At 31.9% G+C, this 20,803-nt stretch overlaps 2 protein-coding genes across 4 annotated transcripts in view; one reads left to right on the top strand and one right to left on the bottom strand.

Annotated features, from left to right (window-relative positions):
- Nucleotides 1-8,800, top strand: part of LOC143071098 (uncharacterized) — a 42,670-nt gene extending 33,870 nt beyond the window's left edge. For all 3 annotated transcript variants that reach the window (XM_076245191.1, XM_076245190.1, XM_076245192.1), the window contains 4 exons: nt 5,719-5,840; nt 6,595-6,653; nt 6,970-7,056; nt 8,485-8,800. In XM_076245191.1, coding sequence (XP_076101306.1) covers nt 5,719-5,840; nt 6,595-6,653; nt 6,970-7,056; nt 8,485-8,594 — 378 coding nt within the window. In that variant the 3' untranslated portion in view covers nt 8,595-8,800. The remainder of the gene's footprint in view (nt 1-5,718; nt 5,841-6,594; nt 6,654-6,969; nt 7,057-8,484) is intronic.
- A 4,708-nt stretch (nt 8,801-13,508) lies between these two features.
- Nucleotides 13,509-15,085, bottom strand: LOC143070454 (uncharacterized). The gene is made up of 2 exons (XM_076244737.1): nt 14,963-15,085; nt 13,509-14,543 (listed from the first exon to the last, which is right to left on the bottom strand). The coding sequence occupies exon 2, from the start codon at nt 14,532-14,534 to the stop codon at nt 13,758-13,760; it is 777 nt and encodes a 258-aa protein (XP_076100852.1). The 5' UTR covers nt 14,535-14,543; nt 14,963-15,085; the 3' UTR covers nt 13,509-13,757.
- Between the last annotated feature and the right edge of the window lie 5,718 nt (nt 15,086-20,803).

The following is a 20,803-nucleotide window of genomic DNA, read 5'->3' as shown; positions in this document are numbered from 1 at the left end:
TACCATTTCTTGCAAATTTGTATATCTAATTACTCAACTATCACAGTTCTATGATGACAAAAGTACCATTTCTTACAAATTTGTATATCTAATTACTCAACTATCACAGTTCTATGATGACAAAAGTACCATTTCTTGGAAATTTGTATATCTTATTACTCAACTATCACAGTTCTATGATGACAATAGTACCATTTCTTGGAAATTTGTATATCTAATTACTCAACTATCACAGTTCTATGATGACAAAAGTACCATTTCTTGGAAATTTGTATATCTTATTACTCAACTATCACAGTTCTATGATGACAATAGTACCATTTCTTGGAAATTTGTATATCTAATTACTCAACTATCACAGTTCTATGATGACAAAAGTACCATTTCTTGCAGATTTGTATATCTAATTACTCAACTATCACAGTTCTATGATGACAAAAGTACCATTTCTTACAAATTTGTATATCTAATTACTCAACTATCACAGTTCTATGATGACAAGAGTACCATTTCTTGGAAATTTGTATATCTAATTACTCAACTATCACAGTTCTATGATGACAAAAGTACCATTTCTTACAAATTTGTATATCTTATTACTCAACTATCATAGTTCTATGATGACAAGAGTACCATTTCTTACAAATTTGTATATCTTATTACTCAACTATCATAGTTCTATGATGACAAAAGTACCATTTCTTGGAAATTTGTATATCTTATTACTCAACTATCACAGTTCTATGATGACAAAAGTACCATTTCTTACAAATTTGTATATCTAATTACTCAACTATCACAGTTCTATGATGACAAAAGTACCATTTCTTGGAAATTTGTATATCTTATTACTCAACTATCACAGTTCTATGATGACAAAAGTACCATTTCTTACAAATTTGTATATCTAATTACTCAACTATCACAGTTCTATGATGACAAAAGTACCATTTCTTGCCAATTTGTATATCTAATTACTCAACTATCACAGTTCTATGATGACAAAAGTACCATTTCTTACAAATTTGTATATCTAATTACTCAACTATCATAGTTCTATGATGACAAAAGTACCATTTCTTACAAATTTGTATATCTAATTACTCAACTATCACAGTTCTATGATGACAAAAGTACCATTTCTTGGAAATTTGTATATCTTATTACTCAACTATCACAGTTCTATGATGACAATAGTACCATTTCTTGGAAATTTGTATATCTAATTACTCAACTATCACAGTTCTATGATGACAAAAGTACCATTTCTTGCAGATTTGTATATCTAATTACTCAACTATCACAGTTCTATGATGACAAAAGTACCATTTCTTACAAATTTGTATATCTAATTACTCAACTATCACAGTTCTATGATGACAAGAGTACCATTTCTTGGAAATTTGTATATCTAATTACTCAACTATCACAGTTCTATGATGACAAAAGTACCATTTCTTGGAAATTTGTATATCTTATTACTCAACTATCACAGTTCTATGATGACAAAAGTACCATTTCTTGGAAATTTGTATATCTAATTACTCAACTATCACAGTTCTATGATGACAAAAGTACCATTTCTTGGAAATTTGTATATCTTATTACTCTCAACTATCACAGTTCTATGATGACAATAGTACCATTTCTTACAAATTTGTATATCTTATTACTCAACTATCACAGTTCTATGATGACAAAAGTACCATTTCTTGGAAATTTGTATATCTAATTACTCAACTATCACAGTTCTATGATGACAAAAGTACCATTTCTTGGAAATTTGTATATCTTATTACTCTCAACTATCACAGTTCTATGATGACAATAGTACCATTTCTTACAAATTTGTATATCTAATTACTCAACTATCACAGTTCTATGATGACAAAAGTACCATTTCTTGGAAATTTGTATATCTAATTACTCAACTATCACAGTTCTATGATGACAAGAGTACCATTTCACAAATGTGTATATCTAATTACTCAACTATCACAGTTCTATGATGACAAAAGTACCATTTCTTACAAATTTGTATATCTAATTACTCAACTATCATAGTTCTATGATGACAAGAGTACCATTTCTTACAAATTTGTATATCTAATTACTCAACTATCACAGTTCTATGATGACAAAAGTACCATTTCTTGGAAATTTGTATATCTAATTACTCAACTATCACAGTTCTATGATGACAAGAGTACCATTTCTTGGAAATTTGTATATCTAATTACTCAACTATCACAGTTCTATGATGACAAAAGTACCATTTCTTACAAATTTGTATATCTAATTACTCAACTATCATAGTTCTATGATGACAAGAGTACCATTTCTTACAAATTTGTATATCTAATTACTCAACTATCACAGTTCTATGATGACAAAAGTACCATTTCTTACAAATTTGTATATCTAATTACTCAACTATCACAGTTCTATGATGACAAAAGTACCATTTCTTACAAATTTGTATATCTTATTACTCAACTATCACAGTTCTATGATGACAAAAGTACCATTTCTTGGAAATTTGTATATCTAATTACTCAACTATCACAGTTCTATGATGACAAGAGTACCATTTCTTGGAAATTTGTATATCTAATTACTCAACTATCACAGTTCTATGATGACAAAAGTACCATTTCTTACAAATTTGTATATCTAATTACTCAACTATCACAGTTCTATGATGACAAGAGTACCATTTCTTGGAAATTTGTATATCTAATTACTCAACTATCACAGTTCTATGATGACAAGAGTACCATTTCTTGGAAATTTGTATATCTAATTACTCAACTATCACAGTTCTATGATGACAAAAGTACTATTTCTTACAAATTTGTATATCTAATTACTCAACTATCACAGTTCTATGATGACAAGAGTACCATTTCTTACAAATTTGTATATCTTATTACTCAACTATCACAGTTCTATGATGACAAAAGTACCATTTCTTGGAAATTTGTATATCTAATTACTCAACTATCACAGTTCTATGATGACAAAAGTAACATTTCTTGGAAATTTGTATATCTTATTACTCAACTATCACAGTTCTATGATGACAATAGTACCATTTCTTGGAAATTTGTATATCTTATTACTCTCAACTATCACAGTTCTATGATGACAAAAGTACCATTTCTTGGAAATTTGTATATCTAATTACTCAACTATCACAGTTCTATGATGACAAAAGTACCATTTCTTACAAATTTGTATATCTAATTACTCAACTATCACAGTTCTATGATGACAAGAGTACCATTTCTTGGAAATTTGTATATCTAATTACTCAACTATCACAGTTCTATGATGACAAAAGTACCATTTCTTGGAAATTTGTATATCTAATTACTCAACTATCACAGTTCTATGATGACAAAAGTACCATTTCTTACAAATTTGTATATCTAATTACTCAACTATCACAGTTCTATGATGACAAAAGTACCATTTCTTACAAATTTGTATATCTAATTACTCAACTATCACAGTTCTATGATGACAAAAGTACCATTTCTTACAAATTTGTATATCTAATTACTCAACTATCACAATTCTATGATGACAAGAGTACCATTTCTTGGAAATTTGTATATCTAATTACTCAACTATCACAGTTCTATGATGACAAAAGTACCATTTCTTGGAAATTTGTATATCTAATTACTCAACTATCACAGTTCTATGATGACAAAAGTACCATTTCTTGGAAATTTGTATATCTAATTACTCAACTATCACAGTTCTATGATGACAAGAGTACCATTTCTTGGAAATTTGTATATCTAATTACTCAACTATCACAGTTCTATGATGACAAAAGTACCATTTCTTGGAAATTTGTATATCTAATTACTCAACTATCACAGTTCTATGATGACAAAAGTACCATTTCTTGGAAATTTGTATATCTAATTACTCAACTATCACAGTTCTATGATGACAAAAGTACCATTTCTTACAAATTTGTATATCTAATTACTCAACTATCACAATTCTATGATGACAAGAGTACCATTTCTTGGAAATTTGTATATCTAATTACTCAACTATCACAGTTCTATGATGACAAAAGTACCATTTCTTACAAATTTGTATATCTAATTACTCAACTATCACAGTTCTATGATGACAAAAGTACCATTTCTTGGAAATTTGTATATCTTATTACTCAACTATCACAGTTCTATGATGACAAAAGTACCATTTCTTACAAATTTGTATATCTAATTACTCAACTATCACAATTCTATGATGACAATAGTACCATTTCTTACAAATTTGTATATCTAATTACTCAACTATCACAATTCTATGATGACAAAAGTACCATTTCTTGGAAATTTGTATATCTTATTACTCAACTATCACAATTCTATGATGACAAAAGTACCATTTCTTGGAAATTTGTATATCTTATTACTCAACTATCACAGTTCTATGATGACAAGAGTACCATTTCTTGGAAATTTGTATATCTAATTACTCAACTATCACAGTTCTATGATGACAATAGTACCATTTCACAAATGTGTATATCTAATTACTCAACTATCACAGTTCTATGATGACAAAAGTACCATTTCTTGCAGATTTGTATATCTTATTACTCAACTATCACAGTTCTATGATGACAAAAGTACTATTTCTTACAAATTTGTATATCTTATTACTCAACTATCACAGTTCTATGATGACAAGAGTACCATTTCTTACAAATTTGTATATCTAATTACTCAACTATCACAGTTCTATGATGACAAAAGTACCATTTCTTACAAATTTGTATATCTAATTACTCAACTATCACAGTTCTATGATGACAATAGTACTATTTCTTGGAAATTTGTATATCTTATTACTCAACTATCACAGTTCTATGATGACAAAAGTACCATTTCTTACAAATTTGTATATCTAATTACTCAACTATCACAGTTCTATGATGACAATAGTACTATTTCTTGGAAATTTGTATATCTAATTACTCAACTATCACAGTTCTATGATGACAAAAGTACCATTTCTTACAAATTTGTATATCTTATTACTCAACTATCACAGTTCTATGATGACAAAAGTACCATTTCTTACAAATTTGTATATCTAATTACTCAACTATCACAGTTCTATGATGACAAGAGTACTATTTCTTGCACATTTGTATATCTAATTACTCAACTATCACAGTTCTATGATGACAAAAGTACCATTTCTTACAAATTTGTATATCTTATTACTCAACTATCACAGTTCTATGATGACAATAGTACTATTTCTTGCAAATTTGTATATCTTATTACTCAACTATCACAGTTCTATGATGACAAAAGTACCATTTCTTACAAATTTGTATATCTAATTACTCAACTATCACAGTTCTATGATGACAATAGTACCATTTCTTACAAATTTGTATATCTAATTACTCAACTATCACAGTTCTATGATGACAAAAGTACCATTTCTTGCCAATTTGTATATCTAATTACTCAACAATTTGTATATCTAATTACTCAACAATTTGTAGATCTAATTACTCAACTATCACAACAATAATACATCCTCTGAATCTGAGGTTATTTTAACACTTGCCTTGTATTAATGATACTAAACATTCAACATGTTCAATCACACTTATTTCACATATAATCTATAACTTATTTCACATATTATGTATTATTTTTGATACAGGAAGAGAGAAGAATTATCTATGTGGGAAAAGTTCCAAATGATTACACGAGAAAGAAACTTCACACCCGGTTCCAAAGATTTGGAGAAATAGAGGAAGTTAGTCTACATTTCAGAGAACATGGGTAGGTATAGAAAATAACAAATGGAGGGTTCAAAAATTAAATTACAAATTTATAAGTAATGTTAACATGGTTAATGTATTCAAAGTTCATTTAAATATAACTCACAAAGGTAATAGGAATACATTGTATCAGTTAAAGGGAGATGTGGTGTGTCCATTAATCAGACAGCAACCCACAAGGACAAAAATAATGAAATTTGTATGCAGGGCATTTTTAATATTAACAGGTGTTTATACAACACTTTTCTCAGATACTTTTTAACAAAATGACTTCAGCAGGTTGATGGTGATGAGTTGTCATGTGCGGCTGTTTTTATATTTATTGATTTTACAGTGGGGTTTGCTTAGCACAACGTAGTGTTCTTTTTTGAGCATTTAAAGAATTACACATTAAAGATACTAAGCGTGAAGAATTAGAATTTGGTATTCCTGACAAATCAGGTTATCAAAATAAGACTCTTTAAGGAGGTAGACCTAGGTTAAGGGAAATAACTCTTGAAATTACGTTTGGGTCAGCCATTTTCATAAATATGTTCTAAACTTCTTGGATACATAGATTATTTCAAATCAGTTTCAGGTAAATGCTTAAAATTCACTGACAAAACTTGACTTTTACAAACGCATAACTAATTTAAAGAGGTATCTCCCTGAATCAAGGTCTACCCCCTTAAATTCAATAAATAGATACATTGTTGTGATAAAGTTCATCATTATTTTACTGTTCCCTATATCTGATTGTATCTATTTATTTACAGCGATAACTATGGATTTGTGACTTTTCTCTACACCTGTGATGCTTACGCTGCCATAGAAAGTAAGTTCACAAAATATGTAGTAGGTTTAATAGAAAGGAAGCTCTTGTTCCTACTCAGAGTTCCTTAAATAAAGTCAACTCTTCATCAAGTAACACGTAGGGAAGATTTAGGATGAAAAGTGTTTAAAAACTTTTATAGAAATATGTCCAGTGGTAGATAGGGTTTTGAAAGAGCACATGAACCTATAAGATTGGACACATGTATGAAAAAGTGTTGCATAAATTTTAGGAAGTAGCAAATATATAATTATTTTGGAAAAAAGTCATGACTGGGCATATTTTAAAAAAATAATAAATTAAATACTGATATTTTCAGAGGGCAATACTATACCTGGTGAAGAACGGTTTGATCTTTGTTTTGGTGGCAGAAGACAGTTTTGTGAAACAGAATATGCTGACCTAGGTATGTACTAACTTACTAATCCATTTTGGACATTTATAAAACATGGTTAACATGGATTGTAGAAATAACACTTAATATATACATGTAATTCATGTCATAAGGATTACACCTGGCACCTTTGGATTGTAGAAATAACACTTAATATATACATGTAATTCATGTCATAAGGATTACACCTGGCACCTTTGGATTGTAGAAATAACACTTAATATATACATGTAATTCATGTCATAAGGATTACACCTGGCACCTTTGGATTGTAGAAATAACACTTAATATATACATGTAATTCATGTCATAAGGATTACACCTGGCACCTTTGGATTGTAGAAATAACACTTAATATATATATACATGGAATTCATGTCATAAGGATTACACCTGGCACCTTTGGATTGTAGAAATAACACTTAATATATACATGGAATTCATGTCATAAGGATTACACCTGGCACCTTTGGATTGTAGAAATAACACTTAATATATACATGTAATTCATGTCATAAGGATTACACCTGGCACCTTTGGATTGTAGAAATAACACTTAATATATACATGTAATTCATGTCATAAGGATTACACATGGCACCTTTGGATTGTAGAAATAACACTTAATATATACATGTAATTCATGTCATAAGGATTACACCTGGCACCTTTGGATTGTAGAAATAACACTTAATATATACATGTAATTCATGTCATAAGGATTACACATGGCACCTTTGCACCAATTTTCACTATAAAATCCAGGGATATAGAAATATAACTACAGTAATTTAAGTTGTTTTGTATGTTTTAAATATTCAAGAAAAAAGTTTTTTGGAGGTACAGATTGCAATAATGCAATTAAAGCCCTTATTTAACTGGCTTGATATTATCAATTTTCCAGACTATATCACTGTTTTTGAGATGAACAATACATAGAGCATTGTAGATTCTATTCATGAACATTTAAAGAAATTAATCATTGAAATATATGATTTTATTTAAATTAGAAAATGATGTGTATGTGAGTTACCACACCTGTCAAGAAAGTAACATATGTACATGGATCTAGAGTCTGTTGTGAAAATATTGATAATGTCAAAAAAATATAAAATATTGGAGTTATCTTCCTTTGTCCACAATTGTAGTAATCTATTCATAGTTGTGCCTTCCAATGCTTAAAACAGTTTTGTATTAAGCTATATTGAATTTTTAGTTCCCACTGCAAAATAATTGCAATCTTTATCCTCCACTGATCTCCAATGCTTAGGAGCAGCACTTTGATCTTTTTTCTAAATTACCTTTGAAACTTGCAAGGACTTGATCACCTGTAAGTATTAAATACACCTTGAAGGCGTTAATGTTTGACCTTTTGACATTGCCTGAAATCCTATGGGTAATAAAGATACCAAATAATGTTATGAATATTTTTTTTTGTAGATGGGAATGCAGAAATGGAGGAAGAATTCAATCCATACCCCACATCATCTGATCCTTTTGATTTTGATGCCTTGTTAAAACAAGCCAAGAATAAAATGAGCAAGAGATAATATTGGACAAGCAATAATAAAACAATCCTACAGTCTTTCAAAGTAGTGGAATAGTCATCTTATCATCTATAATACTGTAAAAGTTACAAATTTGCTCAAGGAATTTTGTGTTGTGCTTATTTTGTGACGAGATAAAATTGTGAAAATATGCCCCCCACTTCAATGTGATTTTTTATAAGCTCCAAAATCCTAGAAATCTTTGAAAATGATTTCAGCACAAAAATAAAAAGAACCCTTTACAGTAGTTCATGTAAACATTATCTAGTCGTCCTAAACATGCATGAAATATTTGCCACTGGACAAAGCAAACATCTATCATATTTTACGGTAGACATATGACAACATCATTCCCATTGTGATTTAGGATACATTTACATACGAGGTATCATCAACTCCTTTGGTTGTTTTCATATTGTGGTTAAACATTTGTTTTTTTTTGTGTTTGGTGATATAGAAAATGAATGAATTGTAATGATTTGTATAAATGTTCAAATACAATGTAGTCATAGAAAAATTTATTTGTGGCATTTGTTGACACTTTTTGCATTTTATTGAGGGTTGTCATGGTTTTTGTGTTATATAAATTGTGTAACTTGCTTTGACAGTAAGGCATGAGCGAACTTCATAGTTATTTTACTAAATTCTAATATCAAAGCTGTAGATTAAGGATATCTTTTCTTATTTATGGTCAATTAAGATTGATAGTTTGTATTAAATTGACATAAATTAAACATTAAAGGAAAAAAGTTATAAAGAAAATCTATTATAGTTTAATTAACATTAGTAGAATTAACAGGATTTTTAAAAGTTGTAAGATAATTGTTGTTTTACATAAACCATATTTAAAACCTTCAGTAAATATTTGGTTTGAACATCTCTAGTGCTACTTTTTGTGTTTGAATTTTAACCTATTTCAGTTACCATTTACTGTACATCCTCTTAATATTTTCATCTTATATGGAGACAAGTTGATTGACATTATAAAAAGATCACTTAATTATGTGGACTATGAAGTTTATATGGGTAACATATGTTAAGAATTAGAGGTTGAATGTCTCAAAATAAAAGAAAAGAATTTCAGTCTGTATTGTTAATGAGGATTTTGATAATTGTACAAAAGTTTACCTATTCTTTTTTCCTATTGACAGAGTATTTTTTAAATGAGTATCCAAAAAACTTACAAAGTTTATAGTGCTAGCTATTTCATTCATATTTACACAGATTTTATAGTATTACAACCTATCTTGTACATGCAGAATAGCCAAAACCTATGCTTTTTATATTTGAGAAAAGAATTTTGTTATATATGCTGTGGGATTTTTTATTGCCATATACCTCTCTCTCATAAACTTGATTTATATATAATAACATAGATCTTTCATAATGATTCCAACATTTTGATTGGCAGACAACAATGACCTGATGTTTTAATTTTCTTATAAATAGCAACGTCCATGACTGTATTCTTTATCCTTTCACCCCTTCATTTACTTAATAACATATTTAAAGTAGTGCTTATGTATTTTTGAGGAAAAAAGCAAAATAGGTTTTAGGAATAACAAGATTTTGATAAAATTGAAAGAAAATGTCTAGTTAGACCATTGATTGTTTTTGTATTCATTAACCTATCTTGGACGATTTTGTAGTATAAAACATTTTATATATTCAGGGTTATTTTCTTCATGTTTTTATCTTTTATGACAGTAATGCCATCACATGACTTTTAGAAAACATATAAAACATTGACATGCCTGCAGGAACGGTGGGTTAATAAAAATAGTGGAATAATGAAGCCTTGAATTTAAAGCCTATATAACAGTGTTATATCTGTAACCTGAATCACAATAGGCTGTAATCGGAATCATGGTATATTTGTGTATAACTGTCGGGGGAACTCAAGAGTACATGTGTGTATTTATAGAGGAACAAAACTGTGGTAGTAACAACTGAGTACATGATATAACTGTATTTATAGAGGAATATTTGTGGGTATGATTGACTCGTTTAAGTTGATTTGTACATCTTGATATATTTCTATGTAACATTTTTTGTAAAACCATTTTGACCTTATTGTTTTGATCCTGTGATCATTTGGTTTATTAAGACATTTGAATGGACTGTTATGAATGAAGTGACTGCTATGATTGTTTTATATGAAATGTCTCAAATAAAATTACAAAATTTATCAATAATTTGTTGGCTTTTTATTATGATCACAGAATAGATGATAGTTGTAGAAGATATATATATATATATAAAGAAAAGATCTGGTATGATTGCCAATGAGACAACTCTCCACAAGAGACCAAAATGACAGAAAATAACAACAATAGGTCACTGTACGACCTTCAACAATGAGCCAATCCCATACCACATAGTCAGCTATTAAATTATGGCCCTGAAATGACAATGTAAAACAATTAAACGCGAAAAAATTGAAAGAAAAACAAATATGTAACACATAAACAAATGACAACCATTGAATTACAGGCACATTCATGTTCATTTAAGAATTGCGGACTGTGAAAGGGCTGTACAGCCAATTAAGGTTGTTAAAAACTTCCATCTTCATTTAAGAATGAAAACAGTCTGCAGACCTCTTTAAGATTAAGTTTGGTAAACTTTTGTTGGATAGTTCCTGCCCCATTGATGAATACCATAGCATTTGTACATGTTTATATGAAGCATCTATTTTAAATTGTAAAATTGAGAATGGAAATGGGGAATGTGCCAAAGAGACAACAACCCGACCATAGAGCAGACAACAGCAGAAGGTCACCAACAGGTCTTCAATGCAATGAGAAATTCTCGCACCCAGAGGCATCCTTCATTTGTTTGTGAATTATATTAGAAAGGAGCAAAGACTGGTGTCCAGAATATGAACCAGCATACAATGAATTAAGTTATGTAAAAATGATAAATCTGTTCGGCTAGAGATGTCAAACGCTATCCGTATGCTTAAATCTGTTTTTTGAAAGTTGAACAGTTTGGAAATGATTGTTTTTAAAGGGCAGGTATAGATGGGAATCCAAAAACATCAAGTGAAGGACAAAAAAAACCATCTACACTGAGTACTAATAAAATACAATCGACTTAAGTCGAAAGAGTTTTCATGTGAAATTGTCTAGACTTGTGAGCTGCATGAGTTTTAAACATGCTCTTTCTCTGGTCTGATGAACTCAAACATGGGCCAGGTCAATTCAAAGACTTCAAAATTGGTATTTGCTGATTCTCTGCGTAGAACATGGCATTAAGGAGTAAGAGCAAAAAGTGGTCGGGTATAGTGTGTCTTGGTAAGGTTACTTGTCTTCCTGCATACTGATACCTTGTGAACGAGCACGTTTAAATCCAGCTCAGCAGATCCCACCTACTTCAAAGCAGGGTAAATGTTCATAGTACAATAACTTGTTCTGGCCCTGATGACCAATCTTGTAACACAATTGGTACGACGAAAAGAAGAATGTCCGTTTATCTATTCTCAGTTTGCTCAAAATCTATACAATTTTTTTTTACAGAGTTTTGAGTCGTCTTTTCTGTATTTGAAATTTATTTTACTGTTCAGTTATAGGAAAATGTATTGTAAGAATTCCCTATAACACAGAAAGAGAATCGTCGGTATCAAGGTAGCGTGTTTGTGTTTTGACTGCGGATTCAACCGCTTAAAACAAAGATATGAGACTTGATGTGGGTCATCTAATCTCCTTAGATATTAAAATCTCAATCAAGCCGAGCTTTCGCAAACTACTACGAAGATCTTAACCTTCCAAAAGAGAACTCATATGACAACGCATATCTGGAACTCTGCCAAATAAGACAGAAAATAGGACCCATACACAGAAAAGGAAGTAAAACAAGCAATTGAGAACTTAAACACAGGAAAATCAGCGGACGAACATGGAATCTGTGCAGAACATCTAAAATATGCTCAACATACTGTTGTACCAGTGCTGACAATTTTTTTCAATAAAATCTTACAGGAAAGAAAAGTCCCAGTTGACTTCAAATCAGGAATCTTGACACTTGACCTGTATTGCAGGACTTACCTGTTGTTTTGATTGTTAATTTGTTTTTCGTAAAAATTTTACATGAAATATTTGCCACCGGACATAAAGAAAACAGCAACCAATCAATCTAGACACATTTTCTTCTGTCTATATTGTGTACATCGTAACTTATTAGTTCCATATATACATAAAGTTGACAAACCCTACTTACCTCTGCTGTCAATGGTTACACAGATAAAAAGACGATACTGCTGCACTAAACATATTTTATTAATTTATTAAGATCCAAACAAAGATGACATAACATTAACAATACAAGCATGTTATAATTACAAAAAAATAAATCGCAAAAATATGGCTACTCCAAAACACAACAACCGAGACAAGAAGGAAATAGTGTCTACCATTGCAATTCATTCAAATGATATGTCTACGTAAAATAAAAAAATGATCTATTTGTGATGTAATATAAAGTACACTCACTATTCAGACACGCATATGTTTGATTCTGCCATTATCTACACCTTACTTGTAACAATGAGTGAAACATATCAGCAAATCTAGAAAAAGGTTGACTGGTGTCCCGCCTAGTTAGGCAGCAACCATTTGATTTTCTGGGGGGGGGGGGGGGGGGGGGGGGGGGGGCTATGGTTTTTTTGGAAAAAAAAGTTTGTTTCCAGTTTTTGGAGAAAAAAATAATTTGTTTTTGATTCTGAGAAAAAAAAATTGTTTGTTTCACCCTCAGCTGCCACTCGATGTTATGCTAAAATTGAAAGAAAAAAATTGTTTTATACTTGTCGCGAAAAAAATAGATTGTTTTTCGCCGTAGGCGAAAAAAATAATTTGTCCAGAAAAAAAAACCATAGCCCCCCCCCCCCCCCCAGAAAATCAAATGGTTGCTGCCTTAAGGAGTACCGCCAAGACTGTAGTCATTGTACACTGTACAGAAAAATACAAACCGTATTTTACAAATTGCCTTTTTGTTAGATATATCAGGAACATATGTATTGAAGTTAGATATACTGTTCCCAGGATACAGTAAAAATTCTTAATAGGTATATGCATCGTTTCGGGTTGCTGTCTCATGGACGTTTTACTGTATCTCCTAAACAATAATTCGTTTCATTTTTTGAAGACTTGGCATTATCATTAAACAATATTAAGACACATCGCCATGTACAAAAGATACAGAAAAATATATTAATCCTGATAGAAAAACCACAGCAGCAATTACTCCGAGTGTATACAGAGCAGACGACCATCTCCCATCATGCTTTGCTCTTTCGTCATGTCCAGACTTGTACTCCTCGTCAGATCTCTCCATGAAGTGAACGCCCGGTAAGCAACACAACAAGCAGAAGAAGAAGAAACATGGACAATGTAACACGGCATGTATCTTATGGTTACACCTATTATGAGGATTTGGTTGAATTACGTAGTCCTTCGGAGCTACTCGTTCTTCTTCTGATAAACGATTGAAAAAATATCTTAAAGGTTCATCTGCCACTTCTTCTTGTGCCATACATTCTTGTTTCTCTGACCAAGGACTTAACGGCTGAGTGAACACAAAATGTCTATTGGGTGTAGGAGGACACGTGATTGATCGGCGGGGGGTATCATATGTCTGGTGAATATTTTCCCATTCTTCGCCGATAGACATATTTATCTGTCGAGTATAGTGAGAGCCAGCAGATTGTTTTGATCGTATTGAAAATGTCCTTTGAAAAGATTTTTCAGAAAACGGTGATCCTGGAACAACCGAATCGTCATGGTAAAAAGGATTGTAATATTCCGGATGGCGTAATGCCATTTTTGCTGAATCAGTGTCATTATAGATGCTTTGATTGTAAACATCGAAATCTAAAAGTAGATCTTCTTCTATTTGTAACGCTAGATTATCATGGGCTGGTGGCGCTGATGGTACAACATATGCCATTTTAAAGATCTACAATAAAAAAAAAAAACAACATTAAAACAAGATGTCAGATGGAAACTTTAATTGTAAACACACAAGCATGCATTGGATAGCCCTGACTGAAACCCCTTTCTAGTAGTAGACATGTCAATTCAAATGAAAAAGTATGAAGGAATAAGTATGATGGTTTTACTGGATTTAATTGTCTATAGGATAGTATGCTTTCATCAGTACGTGTCCTTAATACGAAAACAACGCAAAAGAATGTACTACACCTATAAAAGTATACAAATACAGGTAAAGATCGACAAACAGCTATTATCATCTCGTTAGTATATATGTTTTAAACTTTGATCTAGATCAAATGTATATATATTACAATCAACCACATGAAAGTATGAAAATAGTAAAAGTATACAAATTAAACTTTTGAAAAAGTGCTAACTTACCTCTGTAAAGTTTATCCACGATGAGCAAATAGTTTCATTATTGTTGAAATGAATGAATCATATATCCGTCATAATACACAATTATGATTACAATACATATTACATACCATAAGGGCGTAAAATAACACGTCGACGTTTTTATTGGTTGGAAGTTTTAATAATTAGTTATAAATGTAATAATTACAATTATCTGAATTGATGAAAAAGGAATCTATTGTCTTCACTTTTCAACGCAAGAGAAGATGATTTTTCATTAAAATGACCAGTGGCGGATCCAGGGGGGGGGGGGGTTCCGGGGGTGCGCACCCCCCCTTTATTTTTGCCGATCAATGCATTTGTATCGGGACATATGTTTTGCACCCCCCCCCCCCTTTGCCCTGGGTTAGCCTGGGTTAGCACCCCCCCTTTCGAAAATTCCTGCATCCGCCCCTGATGACAAAGAAAACATACGAATAGTCTTGTGTCAGGAACAAATGGAGTAACTCGACTTAAGGAAATAAACGGCCCATCCTAGTATCTTTTACATCACATCCGCTAATACGCAAATTTTGAAAAAGTGGAAACAATTAAATGTAAAAACAGTCTGCCAAGATGTATCCTAATACATACTGCTAACTTAAAGGCAACTAAAATGATGTACTCTTACAGAAAACATTAAAGGTAGAACAGAGGAGATGTGTATTTAAAAGAAGACAACTTTACAATTTTATGGTCAAATTCCACTCTATCATGCTAAACTAAATCGTTAGGTATTAGTTAAGATTGAAAATGGTAACGGAGAGACAACAACCCAACCAAAGAGCAGAAAACAGCCCAATGCCACCAATTGGTCTTCGACGCAGCGAGAAGAGCCCGACACCCTTTGGCCAAAAACAAACTCATCTTTTTTTCCCTATGTGCTTTCCGCAGACTTTATGTTTTGAATTGTAGTTTCACTTTCTATATTTGGTATTTATTCTAATGAAAGCCCCACGGGGTAAAAAAAAAAAAAAAAACACGGGATGCAGGAATATATTATCTTGGAGTGAGGCTATTTCTTTCTTTTCATGGCAGAGATTCCAGGCAGACAATATGCATGTACAAAACTACACTGTAGATTTTCTTTTTAAATAAAGAGAGTTACCGGTCCTGTTCATGAATTGATCGGTTAGGAAGCAAGGTTTTCATTTTACTTAAATTGGAAAGCCTCATACAAGGGGTGAAAATGGAGGGAGCAAAAGGAGGGGTTCCACAGGAAATAATTTTATCTTATAAACTCTATATTTAAAAGCTTTATTTTCTTAATTTTAATTAATAAAAAACAAACACAAAAGTTTTAGACAAATTGCGACTGGTCTTTCATTTTTTTTTATATATAATTTAACTTTTTATGACAACAGAAACAAATCTATAGACTTTTACAAACTTTCTTTTCCAGCTAAAACTTTCTCTTTGAAAATCAAACTTACATCAAGAAAAGACTGGAATAGGATTACATCTTATCTTTTATAACTTGATCAGAATCTGCCAAACATGTTAACAGGTTTGACAAACTATAAAATTGTTAGAGGTGCAGACTGTCCCGTCAAGTCAATTTGGCACAAACTGTTCTCACATTACAATATTTATCAGACTATTTTGTATCCAATTTATAAGGCAATAGACTAGTTGATAGAAATTGGCAATTTGAAAATCGATGGAATCAATTTTGTCATTATATAATTATATATCCTTAATTTCGAGCTGTCTGTCTGTATTTTAATTTGATATCAAGAAAATATAAGATGTGACATCACATCTTGCTGTTTCATCTTTCATTATGAATTGACTGCGTGTAGCAGAGACATATAATACAATTTGTATTATATGTCTCTGGTGTATGGAATCGGGTGTTTATTTTATGAAAATGCTATTTCAGTATCTTCAAAATAAATTAAACAAGAATGATATATATAATAAGCAGCCACTGTCAATGTTTCTTTAAAATAAAGAATAAACAGTTCAGGGCCCAGTTCACACACATAACTCGGTGAATTTAAAATATTCTATTCTATTCTCTTCATAGTTTACTAAAACACACCCGCGAAATCGCGTGCATTAGAGCTTGTGAGAATTTGTGTCTGGAGAATTGGAGTAAAAGATTTCATATCTATAGAATTTCAAAAAAAGTATCAAAATTCATAGGTACTTGGAAACAGTTTTAAGTCCTCTCTCTTGTTTCCAAAGTCCGTTATTTTATTTCTGTTAAATTCCATTATTTTCGCGTTTCTGTATACTATACCATCTTCGCCAGCCATGGGTTACGATCCACTCCCGTTCCCTCCAACCTTGCGAGAACGGGAGTGGATCGTAACCCTTGGCTAGCGAAGATGATGCTTTGCATGAACATACGTATACTATAAATAAAGTGCAATATCCATTCGTTTGATGTGTTTGAACTTTTGATTTTGCCATTTCATTGGGGACTTTCCTTTTTGAATTTGCCTTGGAGTTCAGTATTTGTGTGATTTTACTTTTTGCCATTAACTATGAATTTCTTCTCCTAGACGATCACTGCTATATTATTTGGAGTCTCTATCAACGCAATAATTATTCTCCTGTCCTCGAGTACTCTTATGAGATTTCTGTGCAGGTTTAAAACCGGAAGTCCTGTATGACTTACAATTTTGCAACAAATAGATTTTTGTAGATTATACCAATAATGAAACTACACGGTGCAAATTCAAATAACTCTTATGTTTATATATAAAAACGAGTACATACAATATGTACAATAAATTTTTCATGTGTATGTTGCAAGTGAATTTATAGAACGAAATTTAACCTTGTATGAGCTTGGAATTCAGACAAGGGTTTATATAGACTGTCAACAAGGAAATCTGGGCACCCAGCAGTAGCTCAACCAAATAATTCTGATTCTGTAAGATATACCATTGAACATTATATAAGAATAGTATATTCACCCTGTGTCTCACGGGTCCAGGACAGCAACCAATGATAGAAAATGGATGAAAATAAAGTATTGAATGGAAAACTGTCTTGAATTGTTCGTCTGCAAGAGACACTATAAAGGGACATTGCTTAAAAGATATGTTTTTGTCATTATAATGAAGAACATTCGCATGTCGGTTTAATGATTAATATATCTTATGTTATGTCTTTGTATTTTAAACCATCCCGATTCTGGATAAAGCTACGTATTATTATACTATTCGTGTCTGGAACAGAACAAAAAAGATTTATTACCACTGAATTTAGTCATAACAATTTACATGGTCCGAGACCACAATTATTATTATACCCAGCTTTGAAAAGGGGGGGTAAATGTATATTGTTTTACCTCTGTCTGTCCATTCATCCATCCGTCCGTCAGTCCATCCATCACTCCGTCCGTCCGTCGGTCTGTCCGCCCCATGCATATTTTTCGTCACATTTTTCTCAGGAACTACAATACAAGGATTTCTGAAATTTGGTTTCAGGGGTTATATAAGTCTGCTATACCGTGTGATGCGTTTTCAGATTCATCACTCGACAACTTCCTGTTTACCGAACACTTGTATGATTTTACACATGATAATTAAGTTGAAAATTTCGTCACATTTTTTCAGGAACTACAATACAAGGATTTCTGAAATTTGGTTTCAGGATTTATACACGTCAGCTATACCGTGTGATGCGTTTTCAGATTCATCACTCGACAACTTCCTGTTTACCGAACACTTGCGTATTTTACCCTATTAAAATTATCCACTTGCGGCGGGGCCGTACAGGGGCGGATGCAGGAATTTTCGAAAGGGGGGGTGCTAACCCAGGCTAACCCAGGGCAAAGGGGGGGTGCAAAACATATGTCCCGATACAAATGCATTGATCGGCAAAAATAAAGGGGGGTGCGCACCCCCGGACCCCCCCCCCCCCCTGGATCCGCCACTGCCGTATCATCAGTGAGCAGTAGTTCGCAGTGTCACTTTTTAGGCAATAAATGAAAATTGAAAAAAAACCACCTGCGCTTTCTCAAAAAATTTTTTACAGTGTGTTGTACTACTTTAGGGACAAATTATACTAGTCAAAACTATAGAAAACTTCATTGGCTCTAACTCAAAATATGGACAAGTGTATTTTAAGGGGTTCTTTAAATCTTTTGACAGCTTCCGAAGTGCTAATTTTTCACCTTTTTCAACTGGACCAAAACCCAAGTTTTTTGACAGTGTAATTTCCCAGCCCCCACCCTTTACTTGATATTTGAGGCATAAAACATGGAAAAATGAATTTGGAAGGGGTATCATGAAAAGAAATATTGACAAGTAACACACTGTCAACACTATGAGCAGGACAATGAAAATTAAAGAACGATAATTGTGGACCACATTGCACTACTACTTTTTGGGATACGATTGCTTTCAAGCAATCTGTAGACTTATACCAGTGCTTTAGGTCAATGCCCTCACGTCAATCGTTTAATTCTAAACACTACTGAAAAACATCTCTTATGACTGTCTTGCTTTAAAAGGTAAAAACAAACAAAGGGATTGAACTTAAACAACTTTCCTATAATGTTCTTTTAATAATCTTCATGTTTGATATTTCCCTTGACTTATATGTCTGTTTTGAACAACACGGAAAATCAGAACTAAGCAGTTTTTATATTTAGTGTTTTTATAAATTTAGAAACACTTCAGAGGGATTTCCCAAATTTTGATAAATCTATTTCTGTCATATAAGATCTGAAGTGGAGTTTTTCTTTTTCTTCACCATTATGAAACTGGTATTTGATATTGTACTTCTATTAAGAAATAGAGAACCATCTATGTCGTTTGATATACGTTCTTGCTCCAGGGTTTGTTTAGGTAATTATGCGCATGCGTATAGTTTTCTTTACGTCAAGGGGTATTAGATTGAATGGTTGCTCTGGATTCCCAACTCAATTGATTAATTTAAAACTCATGGCATCCTTTCTATGTATGTCTGCTATTGCGGGTTATTGTTGTTGCATAATTTTAAATCATATGCATCATTTAAATTAAAACAAATGTATTCCATATCGTAGAAGTATGACTACAACACTCCTTCAGGTGAAATGGAGTCTTCCATATTATCGTTTCGAGTTGTCTCCCTTCCGCAAGTAACTTTCGTCAATTCTGAGAGATCAAATAAGTCGAGAAAAATTAACCCGTTCCGTCGATAAACGTCGTATTATATTGAAAACGATCGCAATTTAAACCGAAGAATATGTACGGAAAGTACGGACCACTGACCCAAAGGAAATTAAATATTTTTAAGAGTTAGGAATGGGGTTCCTCTTAGAATTAACGTAGGAAAATAGGTGATAAGATACGAAGTGAAATACGTTCTCTCACTCTGAGTCTCGGTGACTGCTGTGGAAAGTAAACTTGGAATTGAAAGTACGAAAATAAAACCCAAAAGGCCTAAATACATTGTTCATACACTTGTATCTTGGGATTGGCTAAGCCTATTAGTATTATGCAACTATTCAGATTACGTAAATTACATTTTACATGTGCAGGTAAATTAGTTTTGAAAATAATATTATCCAGCTACATGTTTACATGTGTCAATGAAAACAATGGCAATCGTATCCCTCAGAACAATCTGCTCTTTGATTTTTTCTCTTATTCAAAACTTTAGAGTTGTCTCGCTTTACACTGCCAGTAAAATATGAATTCAACTGTCATTTACTATTCAGTGTAATTTTTCTTTATAATTAAGAAGACCTTGCACAAGTTTTCTTTACATCATCAACAGAAAATGTTAACGAACAAAGAAGTATATAGTTATAATTATTAAATTGATAGCTGTTTGTACAAAAAAAGAGTATGTAATGAAGCAAATAAAGCACTCATTTAG

Source organism: Mytilus galloprovincialis, chromosome 4, assembly GCF_965363235.1.
Source record: "Mytilus galloprovincialis chromosome 4, xbMytGall1.hap1.1, whole genome shotgun sequence".
NCBI lineage: Eukaryota > Metazoa > Mollusca > Bivalvia > Mytilida > Mytilidae > Mytilus > Mytilus galloprovincialis.
The sequence above is the reverse complement of the archived record's forward strand: the minus strand, read 5'-3'. Positions and strand labels throughout refer to the sequence as shown.